The following is a 17,314-nucleotide window of genomic DNA, read 5'->3' on the forward strand; positions in this document are numbered from 1 at the left end:
AACACACAGCTGCATCAATGTATAGGTCACCAGCAGTACTTAAAGCTGGGGCAGTCACATGGGGGGCAAGGACCCAGTCAAGTTCTGAAAGGAAGGGACAGAACTCCAGAGCTCCTAAAACTTTCCCTCAGAAGAACCCCAAGCGCAGTGGACAATTAACTATTCCCTAATGTACAACGAGAACGGTCTCATGGTTTTCCTTTAAAATTCCTGTGCTGTGTGCATCCTACTGTGTAATATTTCCATGCTTGTTTTAATAATAAAAAAAATACTGTAAATCGTCTTTAAAATTTTTTTTTAATTTTTTTTTTTTTTTTTTTTTTTTGTAAATTGTCGTTAAGTAAAACTGATGCATCTGGGAGATATGCCGTTTATTCTTGTGACCTGAGCACATCTGGGCATGCACTGCAGGGTCTGCATCTGGGCATGGACTGCAGTCAGCAAATCTCTCCTGGGCACCCTCTGTGTGATTGGCATGGAGGGATGCTTGTGCCAACACAGCATCTGCCCCTCACGGGACTTGCAGTTGAGGGGACGCATTCATTCCCATTTGAGAAACAGAAATAGCTTGGTGGATTATCAGGGAGTTGTTTTGGGAAAAATAAATAACGTTTTTTTTAAAAAAAGAAATAGCTCGGTAGACAGGAGTGGGGGTGAGGCCGAGTTTGGAAGCTCGTAAGAACATTGCCTTAAATGACGGCCAAAGTTTATGCTCATCACAGTAATATTTTTACTAGCAAAAGTTGGAAATTATCTAAATGTCTAATAGTGGAATGGTTAAACAGATTGTCATTCTACCATGTAATAGGATATTATTTAGCTATTTAATGATAAAGGAAAAGGCTTATGATAAAACTTCATCTTTTGAAAAAGGCAAAATACCAAACTGTTCTCACATATAGTACGGTCTTAACATGTGAAACTCACTCAGAAAAAATGCTGGCATAGAATGCCCCAAACGCTAACCTTAGTTAGCTCTGTTTTGTGGAATCATGGGGAATTTCTCTCTCTCTCTCTCAGCCTCTCCCCACATTTTCTATAGTAAGACTGGATTATTATTATTATTAATGAATACCACTTCCTTGATGTGGAAGGGCTACTATGCAGTTGGTGGGGGAGGGAGGCAGGGCTGGAGATGAACCCCAAGCTGGGGCGAAAGACTAGGCTGAAGCCCAGGGGAGGGAAGGGCTAGAGGTGGAGACATGGGCCCTGCTTCTTAGAGGTCAGTGCAAACCCTGAGGGAGCCTTGAGGGAGGGAGTCAGTAAAGAAGGAGAAAAGGGCTGGGGAGGGGGTCGTAGAGGGCAGGAGGAGGACCTGGAGCCAGGGAGGACCACTGTGGAGACAGGAGGAGCATCTCTGCAGAGCAATGTCATGGACTCAAGGAGCAGTCCCTGGTGCAGAACCTCGCTCCTTCCCTGGAGGTGTCGTGAGGTTAGATTTAAGTGAGGGATGGGAAGGCAACTGGGGCTATGGGCTTCGGAGTCAGGCAGATTGGGTCAAACCTCAGTCCCAGAATTTACAATAAGTGACTGTAGTGGATTGAATTATGTCCCCCCAAACTTCCTGAAGCTTGAATTGTGTCCCCCAAGTTTTATGTTTTAGAAACTTAGCCCCCACTGTATCTGTTAAGAGGGTGGGAAATCCTATTATGGTCACTGAAAAATGTAGCCTTGAAGAGGTGATTGGATTGTAGGACCTGCAATAGTGAATGCATTATAAATGGTGGTCAGGGCGTGGTTCTGAGGGCTTTAAAGGAAGAGGAGAGTCTGCCTTTCTCTCTCTCTGCTCTCTCTGCTTCCACCGTCTTGCAATGTGAGATGCGTGGGTCACTGTTGACACCACCAGATGGGCTTTGGACTTCCCTCAGGAACTGTAAGCAATAAATTTTGTTTTCTTTATAAATCACCCAGTTTCAGGTATTTTATTATAAGCAACTGGAATAGACTAATACAGTGACCTTGGGAAAACTGCTAACTTCTCTGAACCCTGTTTCCTCATCTGTTAAGTGGGAACAATGATAAAATATTACGTCGTTTGAATTAAGTGAGATAATGTATTGAAAATACATTGCACAGAGCCTGACACACATGTACTAACTTAATGATGGCTAATACTGTTTTTAGCACAGTTGCTGACATTATGCAAAATATCTTTGCGCTTTAAAGAGATTTAACAGTCTTTACCTTTTGAAAGAGCTTCTCCTGGTCCTTTGGCAGAGCTTTCTGAGGGAAGAGGACCTCTGGGATGTTCACCCTGCTTTCCTCTCTCATTCACAGCTGTCCCCTCCGCCACCATGAGGAACATCTTCAAGAGGAACCAGGAGCCCATTGTGGCTCCTGCCACCACCACTGCCACAATGCCAATTGGGCCCATGGACAACTCCACTGAGAGTGGGGGTGCTGGGGAGAGCCAGGAGGACATGTTTGCCAAGCTGAAGGAGAAGTTCTTCAATGAGATCAACAAGATCCCCCGTGAGTGTCCCTGGTGGCTGGGAAGGGGATTGTGGCAGGTCAGGGTTGAGGGAGGGGACACGCCTCTGGGGTGCGATTGCTGGTTTCTTTCCTAATGCTTGGATTACAGGCTGGATTCTTTGGAGAGCCCCTACAGGAATGGGGAAGGAGGAAGCATGTCTGACACTAAGGAAGGAAACAAGGAGGGGGGTTATGCACCCCAGCTTCCCAGGGAAAAAAGTTCTAAGTTATAATGTAGAAAATTGTCAAAAGATGAAACCAAGAGAAGATGAAGAATTATGAAACAGAAGTCACTATTCAGGTTTTCCAGTAACACTTTGAAATTACTTTATTTTGGAAGATAGAAAATAAAAACCTTTCCTGCTTTCTACATTCCTGGCCAAAGTTGTGTAGCAGACACCAGAGATCCAGTTTAAGGGGGAGAAGCCACTCTCTGGTGGGACATGGTCTTCAGGAGCACAGAAAGCAGCCCCGGACCCATCCCCAAACACTGGAGCTCTGCAGCGCCCAGCCTTTTAGGTCCACACTAGACCTTAAGGAGCCTTTCTGTCTTTGCATCAGCACTCTCAAGGCTGGAGGCAAGGGGCGGGGGCCAAGGGGCTCTTCCTTATCACTGGGATGTGACAAGGACGACCCCATTCTCTACAGTATGTGTCAGGTTCTCCATAGATCGAACTAGTCAAGACTCAGTAGAGCCAAATGGATGTTCTTTCATGCGTACACCTGGTTGCTATCTCTCGGTTCACAGCGGTATCCACAAGGGCAGCAGGCTAAGGAAAGAGCAAGGTATTAATGAAAAGGCACGCAGATTATACGCAACTTACCTGCAAATCACTTGTGGGTGTGTGGCTAAAAAAAATGTGGAGCTGGGGCAGGGGGAGGTCCTAGTCCCTACCCATTTTGCCAATGCTTTGGGGTCAGGGGCTGTGAGGAACAGCACCCCTGACTCTGGGGTCTCCTCTGTGTGGGCAGTACCACCCTGGGCACTGATCGCCATCGCTGTGGTCGCCGGCCTCCTGCTGCTCACCTGCTGCTTCTGCATCTGCAAGAAGTGCTGCTGCAAGAAGAAGAAGAACAAGAAGGAGAAGGGCAAAGGCATGAAGAATGCCATGAACATGAAGGACATGAGAGGGGGCCAGGTAGGGAGTGGCGGGGGGTGCGACGGCAGCCGCCCAGCCAGGCTTTCCTCACACCGAAGGGCCGAGCAAAGGCGTCTGGCCTTCCACAGCCAGCCTGGCTCCCTTCTTAAAACTCCACGGGGACTCGGGCCGGCCCGTGGCTCACTCGGGAGAGTGTGGTGCTCACAACACCAAGGCCACGGGTTCGAATCCCATATAGGGATGGCCGGTTAGCTCACTTGGGAGAGCATGGTGCTGACAACACCAAGCCGAGGGTTGAGACCCCCTTACCGGTCATCTTTAAAAACAATCAAACAAACAAAACCCAAACACCACATGGGCTCTGCTGGCTCTATTGCTAGTACAACCTCATCCAAGCATCCGCTGGTGGGAAGGGGAGCTTATTGGAGTGTTGGCATGAACTCATCCATGGAAAGACAGGAAGAGAACGACATATTGACCTCCAAAGAGGCTAATGGGACAAAACGTTGGAGAGACACCCCACCGCTACTGCCAGGAAAACACCAGTGGGTGGTCCTGTGTTTTCCTGCCAGAAGAGGCTGAAGACAATGTCTCACTGGGGGCACCTAGCTGGGGGTGGGGAAGGGAATCGAGTGAGGCAGAACGATCATCCTTAGGCACCAGACAGGGCCCAATGGAACCCAGCACTAACCACAGAATAATTGTGCTTATTTACCCCTGTCTTTTGATGTCGGTCAGCCTAGAAAGGTCCCTTGATATACCAAAATTTCTCCTTTTAAGTTTACAGAGGCCCCTGTGTGCCTCACTTTCCCCCATGTTTGTTCTGGGAGTGGCTGAGACAAATCTCTTGTCCAAGGAGTCAATGTGGAGGGTGGAAGAAAAGGCCTGATCTCAAGAAGTTGGTCAGGGAGCAAACCAGCTTTTGAGTGTGTGTCTGCGTGTGTGTGTGTGTGTGTGTGCGTGTGTGTGTCTCTGTGTGTGCGTGTTTGTGTGTCTGTGTGTGTGTGTGTGTCTGTGTGTGCGTGTGTGTCTCTGTGTGTGTGTGCGTGTGTGTGTCTGTGTGTGCGTGCATGCGTCTGTGTGCGTGCGTGTGTCTCTCTGTGTGTGTGCGTGTGCTTGTGTGTGTGCATGTGTGTGCGTGTGCTTGTGTGTGTGTGCATGTGTCTGTGTGTGCTTGTGTGTGTGTGTCTGTGTGTGCGTGTGTGTGTGTGCGTGTGTGTCTGTGTGCGTGTGCTTGTGTGTGTGTGCGTGTGTGTGTCTGTCTGTGTCTGTGTGTGTGTCTGTGTGTGCGTGTGTCTCTCTGTGCGTGTGTGTGTGTGTGCGTGTGTGTGTCTGTGTGCGTGCGTGTGTCTGTGTGCGTGTGTCTGTGTGTGCGTGTGTGTGTCTGTGTGTGTGCGTGTGTGTCTGTGTGTGCGTGTGTGTGTCTGTGTGTGCGTGTGTCTCTCTGTGCGTGTGTGTGTGTGTGCGTGTGTGTGTCTGTGTGCGTGCGTGTGTCTGTGTGCGTGTGTCTGTGTGTGCGTGTGTGTGTCTGTGTGTGTGCGTGTGTGTCTGTGTGTGCGTGTGTGTGTCTGTGTGTGCGTGTGTGTCTGTGTGTGTGCGTGTCTGTGTGTGTGCGTGTGTGTGCGTGTGCTTGTGTGTGTGTGCGTGTGTGTGTGTGTGTCTGTCTGTGTCTGTGTGTGTGTCTGTGTCGGGGGGTTCCAAGAACAACTTGGGCACCGCCCAGCCTGGTCTCACCAAGCGGCTGTGACTTCAGGGGCTGGTTTGAGCTGCAGGATTTTCTCTTACGTCGCTTTCTTCCTTCTCTTTCCACCTCTGTGGACTTACCCTGCTCCTGTCTGCCCGGACTGCACTCCTGGTATGTCTTGCCCAGGATGGGTGGGGCCTGAGCTGGGGAAAGTGTTAGGGAGGGGGCTTACAAGGGAAGCAGATCCCCCCACCTCAAGAAGTAGAGCATGTGGCGTAGTCCTGGTCTCGCAGTGCTCTGCCTCCTGAGAAGGACAGAAAACCAGAGTCATGTCTCCCAAACACAGGGCGGGGGCTCGGAGGGGCTGCCTGGGGGTCCTGATGGGCTGTGGAGAAGCAGAGCCCCATGGACACGGCCACGATCCCTCCCTCACCCCCACACCCAGCTCTGAGTCAGGTTCTGGCACAGAGGGGCCAGCTTCCTGTTGCCCTCGTGCCAAGCCCGACTGCTCTGTTCCCCCCTTTTCCCTCGTTCCTGCCCTCCCCCAGCCCCCCCAGGATGATGATGATGCAGAGACAGGCCTGACTGAGGGAGAAGGTGAGGGAGAGGAGGAGAAAGAGCCGGAGAACCTGGGCAAACTGCAGTTTTCCCTGGACTATGACTTTCAAGCCAATCAGGTGTGTGGGGCTGGGCTGGGGGGTGGGGCGGGGAGGGGGGAAGGGCTGGAGTCAGGTGGAAGGGGGCTAGAAACAGCTCCCCAGGGATGTGGGGGCATTGCTCCTTTCCACGGAGTGAGGCAGATTAGAAACTGCAGGGCACGTGTTCCTGCACATTGACCCTGGCTTGGCCACCAGCCTGCTCTGGGGAATGTTCCGGGTCGACTCTGTTATTAACCTTCCTACCAACCTTGGGCAAATCAATTGCCCTCTTGGCTTCAGGTTCTCCAAATGGCATTCCAAATTCCAGGTGATGGAGATGGAGACCAATCTTCCTCTCTAGCTCCAGCCTGCCCTACTGCCTGACTGCCACCTCCGGGAAGGGACTGGTGGGGGCCGGGGCTGGGCAGTCCTGAGACTTGGGTGCCTCCCTCTTCTCTCCACAGCTTACCGTGGGTGTTCTGCAGGCTGCGGAACTGCCTGCCCTGGACATGGGAGGCACCTCAGACCCTTATGTCAAAGTCTTCCTCCTCCCAGACAAGAAAAAGAAATACGAGACCAAAGTCCATCGGAAGACACTGAACCCTGCCTTCAATGAAACTTTCACCTTCAAGGTGATGAGGGCTGGGAGGGTGACTCCAGCTCCCTTCCTGATCCCAGTTCTCCCCAAGGAGTTCTGCAAACCATTCCTTCATCCTCAGCAGTGACTCAGTCTGCAACAGTGGCAGGATGGACTGCAGGCCTGCGTGTAATGTCACTGCCCGGCCTCTTTGGGGGATCGGTACCCCTCCCAACCTACCCTGGCACTCTGCCCCCTCAGAGCCCTGGGTCTTCCTCTGTCCCCACAGACTTACCAGGAGCCTGTGGACTGGCTGGAATAGAGGCCCAGGCACAGGGACCTGCCCACAGCACCCCCTGGGGGTTCATGAGTCGCTCTGGCCCCTTCTGATCCTGCCTGTGCCCTTCAGGTGCCATACCAGGAGCTGGGGGGCAAAACCCTGGTGATGGCCATCTACGACTTTGACCGCTTCTCCAAACATGACATAATCGGAGAGGTAAAGGTGCCCATGAACACTGTGGATCTCGGCCAGCCCATCGAGGAGTGGAGAGACCTGCAAGGCGGGGAGAAGGAGGAGGTGAGAGCAGAGGCTGGGCCACCCAGGCTTTAGAGTCAGGTGGCCTGGGTTAGGGTCCCAACTCACACTGCTCAGCTGTGTGACCCTGGGTAAGTTGCCTAAATTCTCTGGACCTGGGTTCTCTCCTTCAGTCTCCTTTTGCAGACTTAGTTATCTTTTTGCAGGATTAGTTATCTATGCAAAGCGCCCGCGCAGTGTCTGGTACTTGGTAGGTGTTCTTGCACATAAGAGCCCCATCAGCATTATTACTCCTGAGGTCCTGCTGTCACCTGGGGCCAATCGATCATGACTCTGTACCTCAGCTTAACCACAGGAAATCTCACATTTTTTCTAAAGGATTCTCAGCAATGGGGCTTGTCCTCCCAACAATGGCTAGGGCATTGATTCACCCACCAAATATTTATTGAGCAACTGCTGTATATCAAAACCTCCATTCCAGCCGCTGCTCCTTTGGGGCATCAGCCATTTGTTTCAGCCAAACCGCTGCTGTTGCCCAGCACAGCGCTAGGTAATGCTGAAGGGACAGCAGGAAGCTTTCAACATTGTTCTGTGCCACGGGCTGTGACTCTGAGCAGCTTTGACTCTGCGGTGTTGGCAGAAAACTTAGTTTAGGATCAGGAGCCCTCAGTGCTAACTGGCTGGTGTGACTGTGGGCAAATCATCCCCCTCTGGGAACCTGAGTTTCTCATTGTTCACAAAGAAGCCTTGCCTTGTCTGTGTGAAAGAGCTGCAGTGACACCAACAAAAGAAAAGGGATGCAGGGCTGGCCGGTGGCTCACTTGGTCAGAACGTGTTGCTGGTAACACCAAGGTCACGGGCTCAGATCCCCACAATGGCCAGCTGTCAAGAAAAAGAAAAAGAAAAAGAAAACAGAAAAAAAGAAAGAAAAGGGTTGCAAATTGCTTTGAAAACCACAAATCACTCTACAGGTGGAGTGGCAACGGGGGAGATCTCAGTGGGTGAGCGCGATCGGGGGGAAGGCTCCGGAAGTACTCAGTCTCCCCATGGCTTGGAAATGAACACTGGGTTGACACCCCCCACTCCACGTGCCCCTTTCCATCTCGCCGGGGTCTGGGGTAGGAGCCCAAACATTCCCCACACCGCCAGATCCTCCGGGTCCTGCCACCGCAGCCCGCCTGCAAACTGTTCTCTGCCCCACTCCCAGTGTCCTCAGGCCATCGCCAGGCACTCTCGAAGGTTTGCTGAACTGCAGCAGGAGGCCCTGAGGTCAGACACCAAAAGATCTTAACCATCCCACATGTGGGGACTGGTGACTGAGGGAGGCGGGGACAAACCACTGCCTTGCTAGTCTTGGCAAGACGGGGTCAGCCACCCTAGAGGCTGTGGCATGGCTGAGATGACCTGAGTCCTGCTTTCCCCCTGGACAGCCAGAGAAGCTGGGTGACATCTGCACCTCACTGCGCTATGTGCCCACGGCTGGGAAGCTCACTGTCTGCATCCTGGAGGCCAAGAACCTCAAGAAAATGGACGTGGGTGGCCTTTCAGGTGCGTGCAGAGCTTCTGACTGCCATTGGGTGGCACCAGCAAGCCGGTCACTGCCCAGAGCCCTGGAGTTAGCACACCCCAGTGAGGGGAAAGCCTTCCTACCCTGGGACACCACGGCCTCTGCATGGAGCAGGGGAGCTTCCCTAGCTCCTCAGCTCCTCCCATTCTCCCAGGGTCTCCTGTCCCCAATCTGAGCTGCCTTCTGGTGCTCTCTGGCCATGCCCTATGGACCATAGAGGGAAAAAGAAGAGAAATGTCATCCCCCAGATGAATTAGTGACTTAGGATTTTACTTCTCCTGGGGAGTGTAGGGGAGTGGACAGGGCTTAGCCCAAAGCGTGCCTGTCACCACCACAATTGGGGACACTTTTTCCAGGAGAGGCTATAGGCTGTACTGCCTATAGGGACTGGAAAGGGACTCTAGGAGGGAAATGCTCTGAGTTTCACATTTACCTGACGGGGAGTGGGGCTGGCCCATGGCACAGGTTCTGGTGGGTGAAGCTCACTGCCTCTGCCATGCCTTCCTGGAGAATCAGCCTCGTGCATGGGCTCCAACCAGCACGTCTTGGTGCCAGCCCAGCTCTGTCACTGACCTGTTGTGTGGCTTTGGGCAGGTCATTCCCCTTTGGCCTCAATGTCTCATCTGCAAGGTTAGGAGGGTTCGGTTGGGTTGGCATCATGACACAGCAGATGTCATGATCCTGCCTTTAGCCCTCCTCCGCCCCTGCCGAGCATAGGCACCACCCGTCAAGCCCACACTCTCTCTCACAAGGCCTTACTTAGACTTGGAAATTTCCCCACACCATGTTCCAGGAAGCCCCAACCAAGATCAGAGTTGGTCCTTGACTTGAAACCTTTTTGCAACCCTTGAAATGTATGATTACTGTGTCTTTTGGACTTCCTGTCCCGTGACTCAGGCTTTCTGAGGCCTGATCTCAGCAGGTGGAGACCCCTGTTATGGCAGGCCTGGGTGCATCCCGTGGGAGGGCTAAGGGAGACCTCTCTGGGGTTGGGGTTCTCCCTCTGCAGACCCCTATGTGAAGATCCACCTGATGCAGAATGGCAAGAGACTCAAGAAGAAGAAGACGACAGTAAAGAAGAAGACCCTGAACCCGTACTTTAACGAGTCCTTCAGCTTTGAGATCCCCTTCGAGCAGATTCAGGTGCTTGAGCCCTTCGAGTCCTAGTCACGAGCAGGGGTCGGGGAGGCAAACACGGATGGGGCGGTTGAGAAGAGGCAGCTCACCTGAAGACCCCAGAACAACCTGACTCAGGTGGGGAAGGCTCTAGGTCTGATGGTGCCACAGTGGGACCTTTTCCCCAGGGGGTTCTTCCAGATAGTCCCCCTTTTCATAGGAGATGAACATGAACTAATTCAAAAAACTTCGGGCCGGCCTGTGGCTCACTCGGGAGAATGTGGTGCTGATAACACTAACGCCACAGGTACGGATCCTGTATAGGGACGGCCGGTTAGCTCACTTGGGAGAGCGTGGTGCTGACAACACCAAGTTGAGGGTTAAGATCACCTTACCAGTCATCTTTAAAAAAAAAAAAAAAAAAAGCTTCTACAAATCATTCCTTTAGGACTTTGGGAAACATGGTCGTGCACGTAGGCACGGGCACCAGGGAGGTTGGGAGCTGACTGAGGACAGGGGGCCTCTTCCTCCTGCACCATCCCCCGGCCATGTCCTGTCTGCGCCATCCCTGCCCCACTTCTTTGGCTCCCTAGGTCTGTTCCCATCTCTGACCCCTTCCTCTCTCCTCTTTTCTCTCCATCCTTCCAGCCTTTTCTGCTCTTTCTTTTCTCTCTTCCTTCCCACCAGCAAGTTCTATAAACATTGAAGATGAGGTCTGTTTTCAGCACTCTGGGGATGAGTGGGATCTGGACATGGTAGGACAGGAGCCCAAACTGGAAGTCAGATGCAGCCAGGGGCTTGCAGAGTGGAGGATTCTCGTGGCGTCCTGGTCTCTCTTTCTTTCTAGTGAGCTGATCCCTCGTCCTCTCCTTCCCCCGCCAGGAGGGCTTGGGTGCCCAGAGAATCTTCAGAGTTGGTGCTGTCATCTATGGAGATGGCTATGATGTCATCTGTGGAATTCTTCAAGGGACGAATGGGCAGCTCAGTGATAATGTTAGCCGAAGAGAAGTCCTCGTTTTGGAGAACTTTAGATGTAAAGTACACTGGCCCAGGCAGCTCAAACTCAACATGCCTAAAACCACTATAAGGACCTTCCCCCATCCCTCTCCCAGGCAAACCAGCTTTGTCTGAATTCTCTGGTTTTTTTAATTTTGGTGGCTGGTGAAGGGATCTGAACCCATATCTTGGTGTTATGAGGCTGGGCTCTAACCACCCGAGCTAACCGCCAGCCCGCCATGTTTTCTTTTTTTGCTGGCCGGTACAGGGATCAACGCCTGGTCCTTGGCGTTATCAGCACCACACTCTAACCTGAATTCTCTGTTTTCAGTGAATGGCTCTACCAGGCAGCCCCGGTCAGAAACCAGAGCACCATCTTAGACCCAGCCCTTTTTCCTTTCCCATTTGTTCAATAGAATTTACTGAGCATTTCCCAAGTGCTGGCACTTGCTAGGGGCTGGAGAAACAAGTGTGGAGAGGTCTTTGCACAGTCCTTGCTCTCAAGGACCTCACAGCAGAAGGGGACCAGAAAACAGGCTGTTAAAGCACAGTGAGGTGATGGTGTCAACGTGCGTGACACGGAGACAGTCCAGGTGAGCCTTCTCAGAGAAAGCTTTGTCCTAAAGGATGAGTCTGAATTGGCTGGGGTCCGGGGGAGAAAGGTGACAGATCCCCACAACAAATCAAACTGATCGCCAAACTCTCTTGATTCTGTCCCTTAAGTGCCTCTCCAATCTGGCACCAACTTGCCATCCCCACTGCCACCGCCTGGGTTCAGGTATTCAATACCCACCCTCTCAGGCCCCCCAGTAGCCTCCCCACTGTCTCCTCCCTGCCATTGGGCTCATTCCTCCAGCGAATCTGCCATCGCAATGCCAGAGTTTCCTTTCTAAAATATCTTTGCCACCCTTTCTTTTTGAAGTGTTTAGGAAAGAAAATAAAAATAAAAATAAGACTGCAGGCTGGTTAGCTCACTAGGTAGAGTGTGGTGCCGATAACACCATGGTCAAGGGTTTGGATCCCTGTACTGGCCAGCCGCAAAAAAAAAAAAAAAGTCTCCGGAGCCCCCGACTGCTTGCTTCTCCTTCACTGACCCCAGCCCACCCTGCCGACCTCATGTCCTGTCTGGTCGCCTCTCACTTTCTACCTTAATGACTCTGAACTTCTAACGTTCCTCAGACATCAGTGCACTCTCATGTCTCCGTGCCTCCACCCACGCTCATCTGCCCTGGAATCTTCTTCCCTCTTTTCTCCTCCTAGAGAAATTCTCAGCTTTGTGTCCCCGTTCAAATGTCACCTCCTCTGTGAAGCCTTTCTTGATCGAGCCGAGCAGGACTGTCAGCTACTCTGAGTTTCCATAGTATCTTGTGCTTAGCCGTCTAGCGTAACCATTACCACTTTGTGTGATAAGTTTTTGGTTATATGTCTGCTGAGCTTACTAAAGGTGAAATTCATCTTTTCAATTTTCCTCCCCCAAGTGCTTCACATAGTGCCTAGAGCATAGCACATGCTCAATAAATGCCTGTTGGTAGAAACAAAGTTTGCCTCCAAAATGGCGTGGCCTCTGCCTCCATGTAAATTCAGTCTTAATTCGAGCCAGAGATGGAAGCACAGAGCGCAAGGAGGCCTTTCCTCCCCAGTCATTTGGAGTATGGATTGATGGAGGGGAGAAATTTGGCCACGGAATCCCATGTCTTCGCCTGCCAACTCCCTCCCTCCTTTGCTTTCCTTGCAGAAAGTCCAGGTAGTGGTCACCGTGCTGGACTACGACAAGCTGGGCAAGAATGAAGCCATCGGCAAGATCTTTGTGGGCAGCAATGCCACAGGCACAGAGCTGCGGCACTGGTCTGACATGCTGGCCAATCCTCGGAGGCCCATCGCCCAATGGCACTCACTTAAGCCCGAGGAGGAGGTGGACGCACTTCTGGGCAAGAACAAGTAGGCAGCAGTGGCTGGGACCCCGCACCCTTCACGGACACTCACAAGATCCAGAGCTATCAATACCTCAGTTGTGCGACCTTAGAGGTTTTTTTCATCTGTTTGTGGTTCTGTCCTTGTTTTTCCTTCCTTTTTCTCTTTTTAAAGGCCAACTTCCCTTTGATGGCTGTGTGAAGAGAATCCCCTACGAGGGAAAGAGAAGCCTGGCTCTGTTCATCGTCCCAGGAGCTGCCCTTGCTGCATGCCCTGCCTCGGTTTCCCTCACTCTTTCAAAGCTTCCCTATGCCTCACCCTGGGTGAGGCCCTCTACTGGCAGAAAATTGCAGCACTTCCTGCTTCTTGAGCATTTTGACCAACAAAATGGCAGCACATCTTGTTTCTTGACACGGAAGGCAACACAGCACAGTGGCCAATGATCCATGTGTGTGCGCACATGCATGCAACTTCGAGCATCTGTCTTCACTCCTGGAATGAGCCATGGACAGTGAAGTAATGTAGGAAGAGAAGGCTCTCTGGGGGCTCTGAAATGAAGAAAGTCCACTGTCTAATTGGGAGATCTTCTGTTCGCTTGTGGAGAAGACTCAAAATCCTGGTCAGATTCCAGAAGCTCCCATACTCCTTGTGGGTGGCTGCTTGGGAGGCAGCAAGATGTGGAGACTGGCTGTGCCCAGAACTAGGACCAAGCCCTGATGCCATCATAGACTTCCTCATGTCAGTCTTGGTTTCCCCAGAAGTGTGGTTTCTGGGACATTCATGGATATAAACTATTTACTAGATTGGCCAGACTCTAACGGGGACTGTCAGTCCTAGGACCTCACTCTTGTTGACAACGAATATCAAACTAGGAAGAAACAGAAGCCCCTTTACCCAGAAAGACCAAAATTAAACTGGATCTTTGCCCTGTCCAGTGGGAAACAAAGATGCTCTCTCTCTCCAGAATATAAGCTGTACAGTCCATTTGCATTTACTCCCCAGCGTGCTTTTGCTCTGTTTCTCTTTAAATTTAAGTGGAGCGACACTGAAGACACGTTATCTGTACAGAGCCAGAAAACTTTAAAAGGAAGGTTTAAATGTGCTTAGCTCCCCCGAGGTCCAGGTAAGAAGCGGGTGGTAAGAAGGGGAGGATGGTGGACGGATGGCAGAGATTTCTCAGGATGGGATAGACGGGAGCCTGGCATTCCCCCCAGCCCCACTCCTTGCTCCCCGGACCCTCTGCCGTCTATGCTGGAGGGCTGATGGGCAGCTGGAGTGGCCCGGGGAGACCTGTGGGAAGGCCCCACCCTACCATTCTCTAGGGAGGCTTCTCTCTAGGAATGCCAAGAAACGAAGGGCATCCATTCCAAACGGGTGGTGGAGGAGACCTGCCAGGGTTACTCCATACTCAGTTCTGTCCCAGTCTCTGTTCACCTTTTGTCCCCAGCATTGATAAAAAGCCATATATATGTTAGTCAAGTTTGCACTGAGTCCTCTCCCAGAGGCCAGCCCTCCTTGCCTCCCTTCCTTTGGCCTCTTGCCATTTCTTCACCACAGAAAACTCACAGCTTCCCCAGAAGCCTGGGGATCTCTCTCTCTTTCCCAGAAAAAATGGCAGCACTTCCTGTCCTGCCCTGTTTGGGCCACTTCAGCTTCCTGTAGGTACCCGAGACAGATGGATGGTATTGGAGAGAATCAGGCTTTGAGGACCTAGCACAAAGAAGGTGCAGAGTGTCTATTTTATTTTTTAAAGGGGGAAGGAGCTTTTGTGTTTTCCTTGCTTTGTTTTTTTGGCTGAGGTAGGGGGTGAGGGAACACTTCCACCAGAAACAGACTGGGAAGCAGGGCTCAGACTGCCTGTCTTCTCCTTCTCGCTAGTGGCCCTTGGTACATGGAAACTTATATATTTTATATACTCTGTGTGTGCACGCGTGTACACGTGTACTTAACAATGGGAAGGTAGGAGTCTGGTAAGGATCATGAGCTGTGGTCCTTGGGACTCTGCCAGTAGAGAGTTGTAGGACAATAGGGTAACTTCAGAACCTGGGTGGCTTCAGAGTAGGATATCCCGGTAAGGACATCAGAAGTCACTGGACTCTTCTCTCTTCCCCAGAGCTGTGGGATTTTGGTGCTTTCTCAGGGTCTCCCCTCACACTCATTCTGCTCACCCACATCCCACAAACCTTATTCACGGAAACTCTGTCAATCTCATCCCCTATGCCTTAATTCTTTTTCCCTTTCCCAATCCACTTCTACCCCCTGGGATTCTTCTCTGCCCATGAACCTCATTCAGCCTTTCAAGAGCCCAAGATTTGCCATTCCCTTGACAGGGAAGGAAAGGAAGTGGTAGGCACCTCTGGTGGTTTGGGTGTCCATGTGCCTGGAGACGGGCTGGATTTTACTACTCTGAGGCCACCTCTAGTGAGCATCCTTGAGGGGTGGGGGCAGGTTGCTGGGAGACTGAGTCCTGGAACTGTAGAGCCAGTGTGTGGGGCGGGGGGCAGTTCCTTCCCCAGGTTGCAGCTGGTTGTGATGAGCCAACCTAGCAGGTGGCATCTGTCTGGGTGCACGGGCTAGGCCTGTACATCCTAATGCTTGTGTTTGCTACACATGGGCTGATGTAGCCCCAGCTACAGAGCATCATTCTGAATTCTCGCTGCTGTGTGGGTTTATTTCAGGGGATGTTAGTGTACTCGGCATGTAGGCACTAAGGAGGATATGGTTAGGGTGTCTGGCCAGTGATGCTTTTGGGGCTGTGAGTTTTCATCCCAAAGTGTCCAGAGATAGGAAAGTATGATAGAGGTGATTTTTTACAGAGGGGCTGAGACCATGAAAACCCAAATCCAATCTCACCCCGAAATGGGGGGTGAGGCCTGAAAGCTGTTTTTTTCTTTCTCCCTGAATAATCATCCCAGAGGGGACACTCACTCTGCCAGAGCTATGGACAGATCTTTGGACTTTGGAAGCAGAGCTGAGGGCTGGGGCGGGGCTGGGTAAAGGACACTTGGGCGGCCCCCGACAGTGAGCAGGTGCGTGGCATGGATGAGAAGTGACTTTTCTGGAGTCCCTCAGCTGGAGGATGGGACAGCAAGGATTAGGCCACAATCTCAGATCCTGGTCTTCTTTCTTCCCAGGAAACTATACATAGCTTGTGTCTTTGCAGAATCAATTTGGGATGATTTTGCTGGCCCAAGGCTTCAGCAAGAGAGAGAAGAGGGATTTCTGTAGCCCTCTTGTAGGTACAACCAACTCTCTTGTCAACATGCCTTCATGCAGTGGGATGGGGGCAGAGGTGGGTGATAGCAGAGAGGTTGAGGGACCTCCCCTGGGGTTGGAGAGAGAGAGATTCCATGTTCCTTTAATGTCCCAGGCTAATTCTTGAAGCATCTGAGTCCTGGTCTTTCCCAACCTTAAACAGAGAGAGCCGGTCCTGAGGGGTAGGAAAGGTAGGAAGAGGTTGAACCAGGTACTGCCCTCATACGCTCTGCTGTGCCCCTCCTTTCTTTCCTCTCCCCCCTTCCCACCTCAGGCCGGTTGGGGACCCTTATCAGAGCCCCATGTCCTGGCAGGCAGAAAGGAGTCCTGAGTCCTGATCCTGGTGGTCCAGAGCCCCATGATATGGTTCCTAGGTTTGACAAATAAAAATACAGGATGTCCAGTTAAATTTGAATTTCAGATAAACAACAAATAATTTTTAAGTATAAGTATGTCTTAGGCAACATTTGGGACATGCTGTACTAAAAAGTGATTCGTTGTTTATCTGAAATTCAAATTTAACTGCTATCCTGTGTTGTGTCTGGCAACTCTACCCTATGGCTACGTCTCCCTCCTCCCCCTTGGTCACAGGGGGCCAGAGACTGGTCACCGAGGATTGGACTTGTGTTTTGAGCTGCAATATTGAGAAGGGGACACTGTGACTTGAAGACACATGAATATACTTTACTTTTTAAGCGACAACAAAACAAGTACCTTCGGAAGCCATTTGAGCCTCACCTGCCCCTCTCCGTGTGTGTTTAGTTACATGTAAAAGACAGTTATCTATAAACACGTGAACAGAATCTTGTTCAGTCAAGATGCATGTCTACAACTTTCTGTAAATAGCCGCATGGTGATCCCGAGTCCCCTTGATCCCCCAACCCCAAACCCACTTGCAGAACTGGTTGAGGCTGCTTCTTCGGTTTTATGTTGTGTGAAGTCTTTGTCCCCCAGCCCTACCCCGCCTATCCCCACTGGGAATCTTCCAATGGGTAGGGTTCCGGCTCTGGTGCCAGCCCTGGCCCTGGCTGTGGGAGATGCTGGAGGACACCATCACCCTGACGGCCTGTCTGTTGCACATCCATCTGCAGAGCCAACGCTCGGGGCACGGGGCACTGTGTCCAGCCTGGTGTCTGGTGTTCCCGTAGCGTCCATGTCCTGTGTATGTGTGTGGTGTGCCCCTTCCTCCCACTGTCTGAACTAACTGAAAAGCCATAAAGAGGGCCTCCTGCTGGAGACCGCCCCCAGCTCCTCCAGGGGCCCTATGTCCCTCTGACTGGCTCCCCACAGAACACTTGTGAAGGGCTCACCTGCTGTCACCCCGCCGTGCTCTCTCAGCCCCATGTCAGGAGGATGGATGGTGTTCAGGGCATCTGGGGGGGCCTTGGGAGATGCTCTGGCTGGCCCTGCCTGAGCTGGCTTCCTCGGCCTACTTTTGACAGTTCAACTCCATCTCCACCTGC

General features: G+C 51.7%; 1 protein-coding gene across 1 annotated transcript; it reads left to right on the plus strand.

Moving 5' to 3' along the window:
• Positions 1–2,294: 2,294 nt before the first annotated feature.
• Positions 2,295–12,627, plus strand: SYT2 (synaptotagmin 2). Its single transcript, XM_063115128.1, has 8 exons — positions 2,295–2,472; positions 3,445–3,611; positions 5,814–5,933; positions 6,359–6,526; positions 6,881–7,048; positions 8,437–8,554; positions 9,583–9,716; positions 12,421–12,627. Exons 1-8 carry the CDS (start codon positions 2,295–2,297, stop codon positions 12,625–12,627), a joined length of 1,260 nt encoding a protein of 419 aa, XP_062971198.1.
• Positions 12,628–17,314: the final 4,687 nt, after the last annotated feature.

Source organism: Cynocephalus volans, chromosome 11 (assembly GCF_027409185.1).
Source record: "Cynocephalus volans isolate mCynVol1 chromosome 11, mCynVol1.pri, whole genome shotgun sequence".
Taxonomy (NCBI): Eukaryota; Metazoa; Chordata; class Mammalia; order Dermoptera; family Cynocephalidae; genus Cynocephalus; species Cynocephalus volans.

Excerpts from the sequence above, each read along its gene's own strand:
- SYT2 (XM_063115128.1), top strand. The coding sequence starts at position 2,295 with ATGAGGAACATCTTCAAGAGGAACCAGGAGCCCATTGTGGCTCCTGCC. Across the intron at positions 2,473-3,444 it reads TGAGATCAACAAGATCCCCC|TACCACCCTGGGCACTGATC; the intron begins GTGAGTGTCCCT and ends CTGTGTGGGCAG. Across the intron at positions 9,717-12,420 it reads TCCCCTTCGAGCAGATTCAG|AAAGTCCAGGTAGTGGTCAC; the intron begins GTGCTTGAGCCC and ends CTTTCCTTGCAG.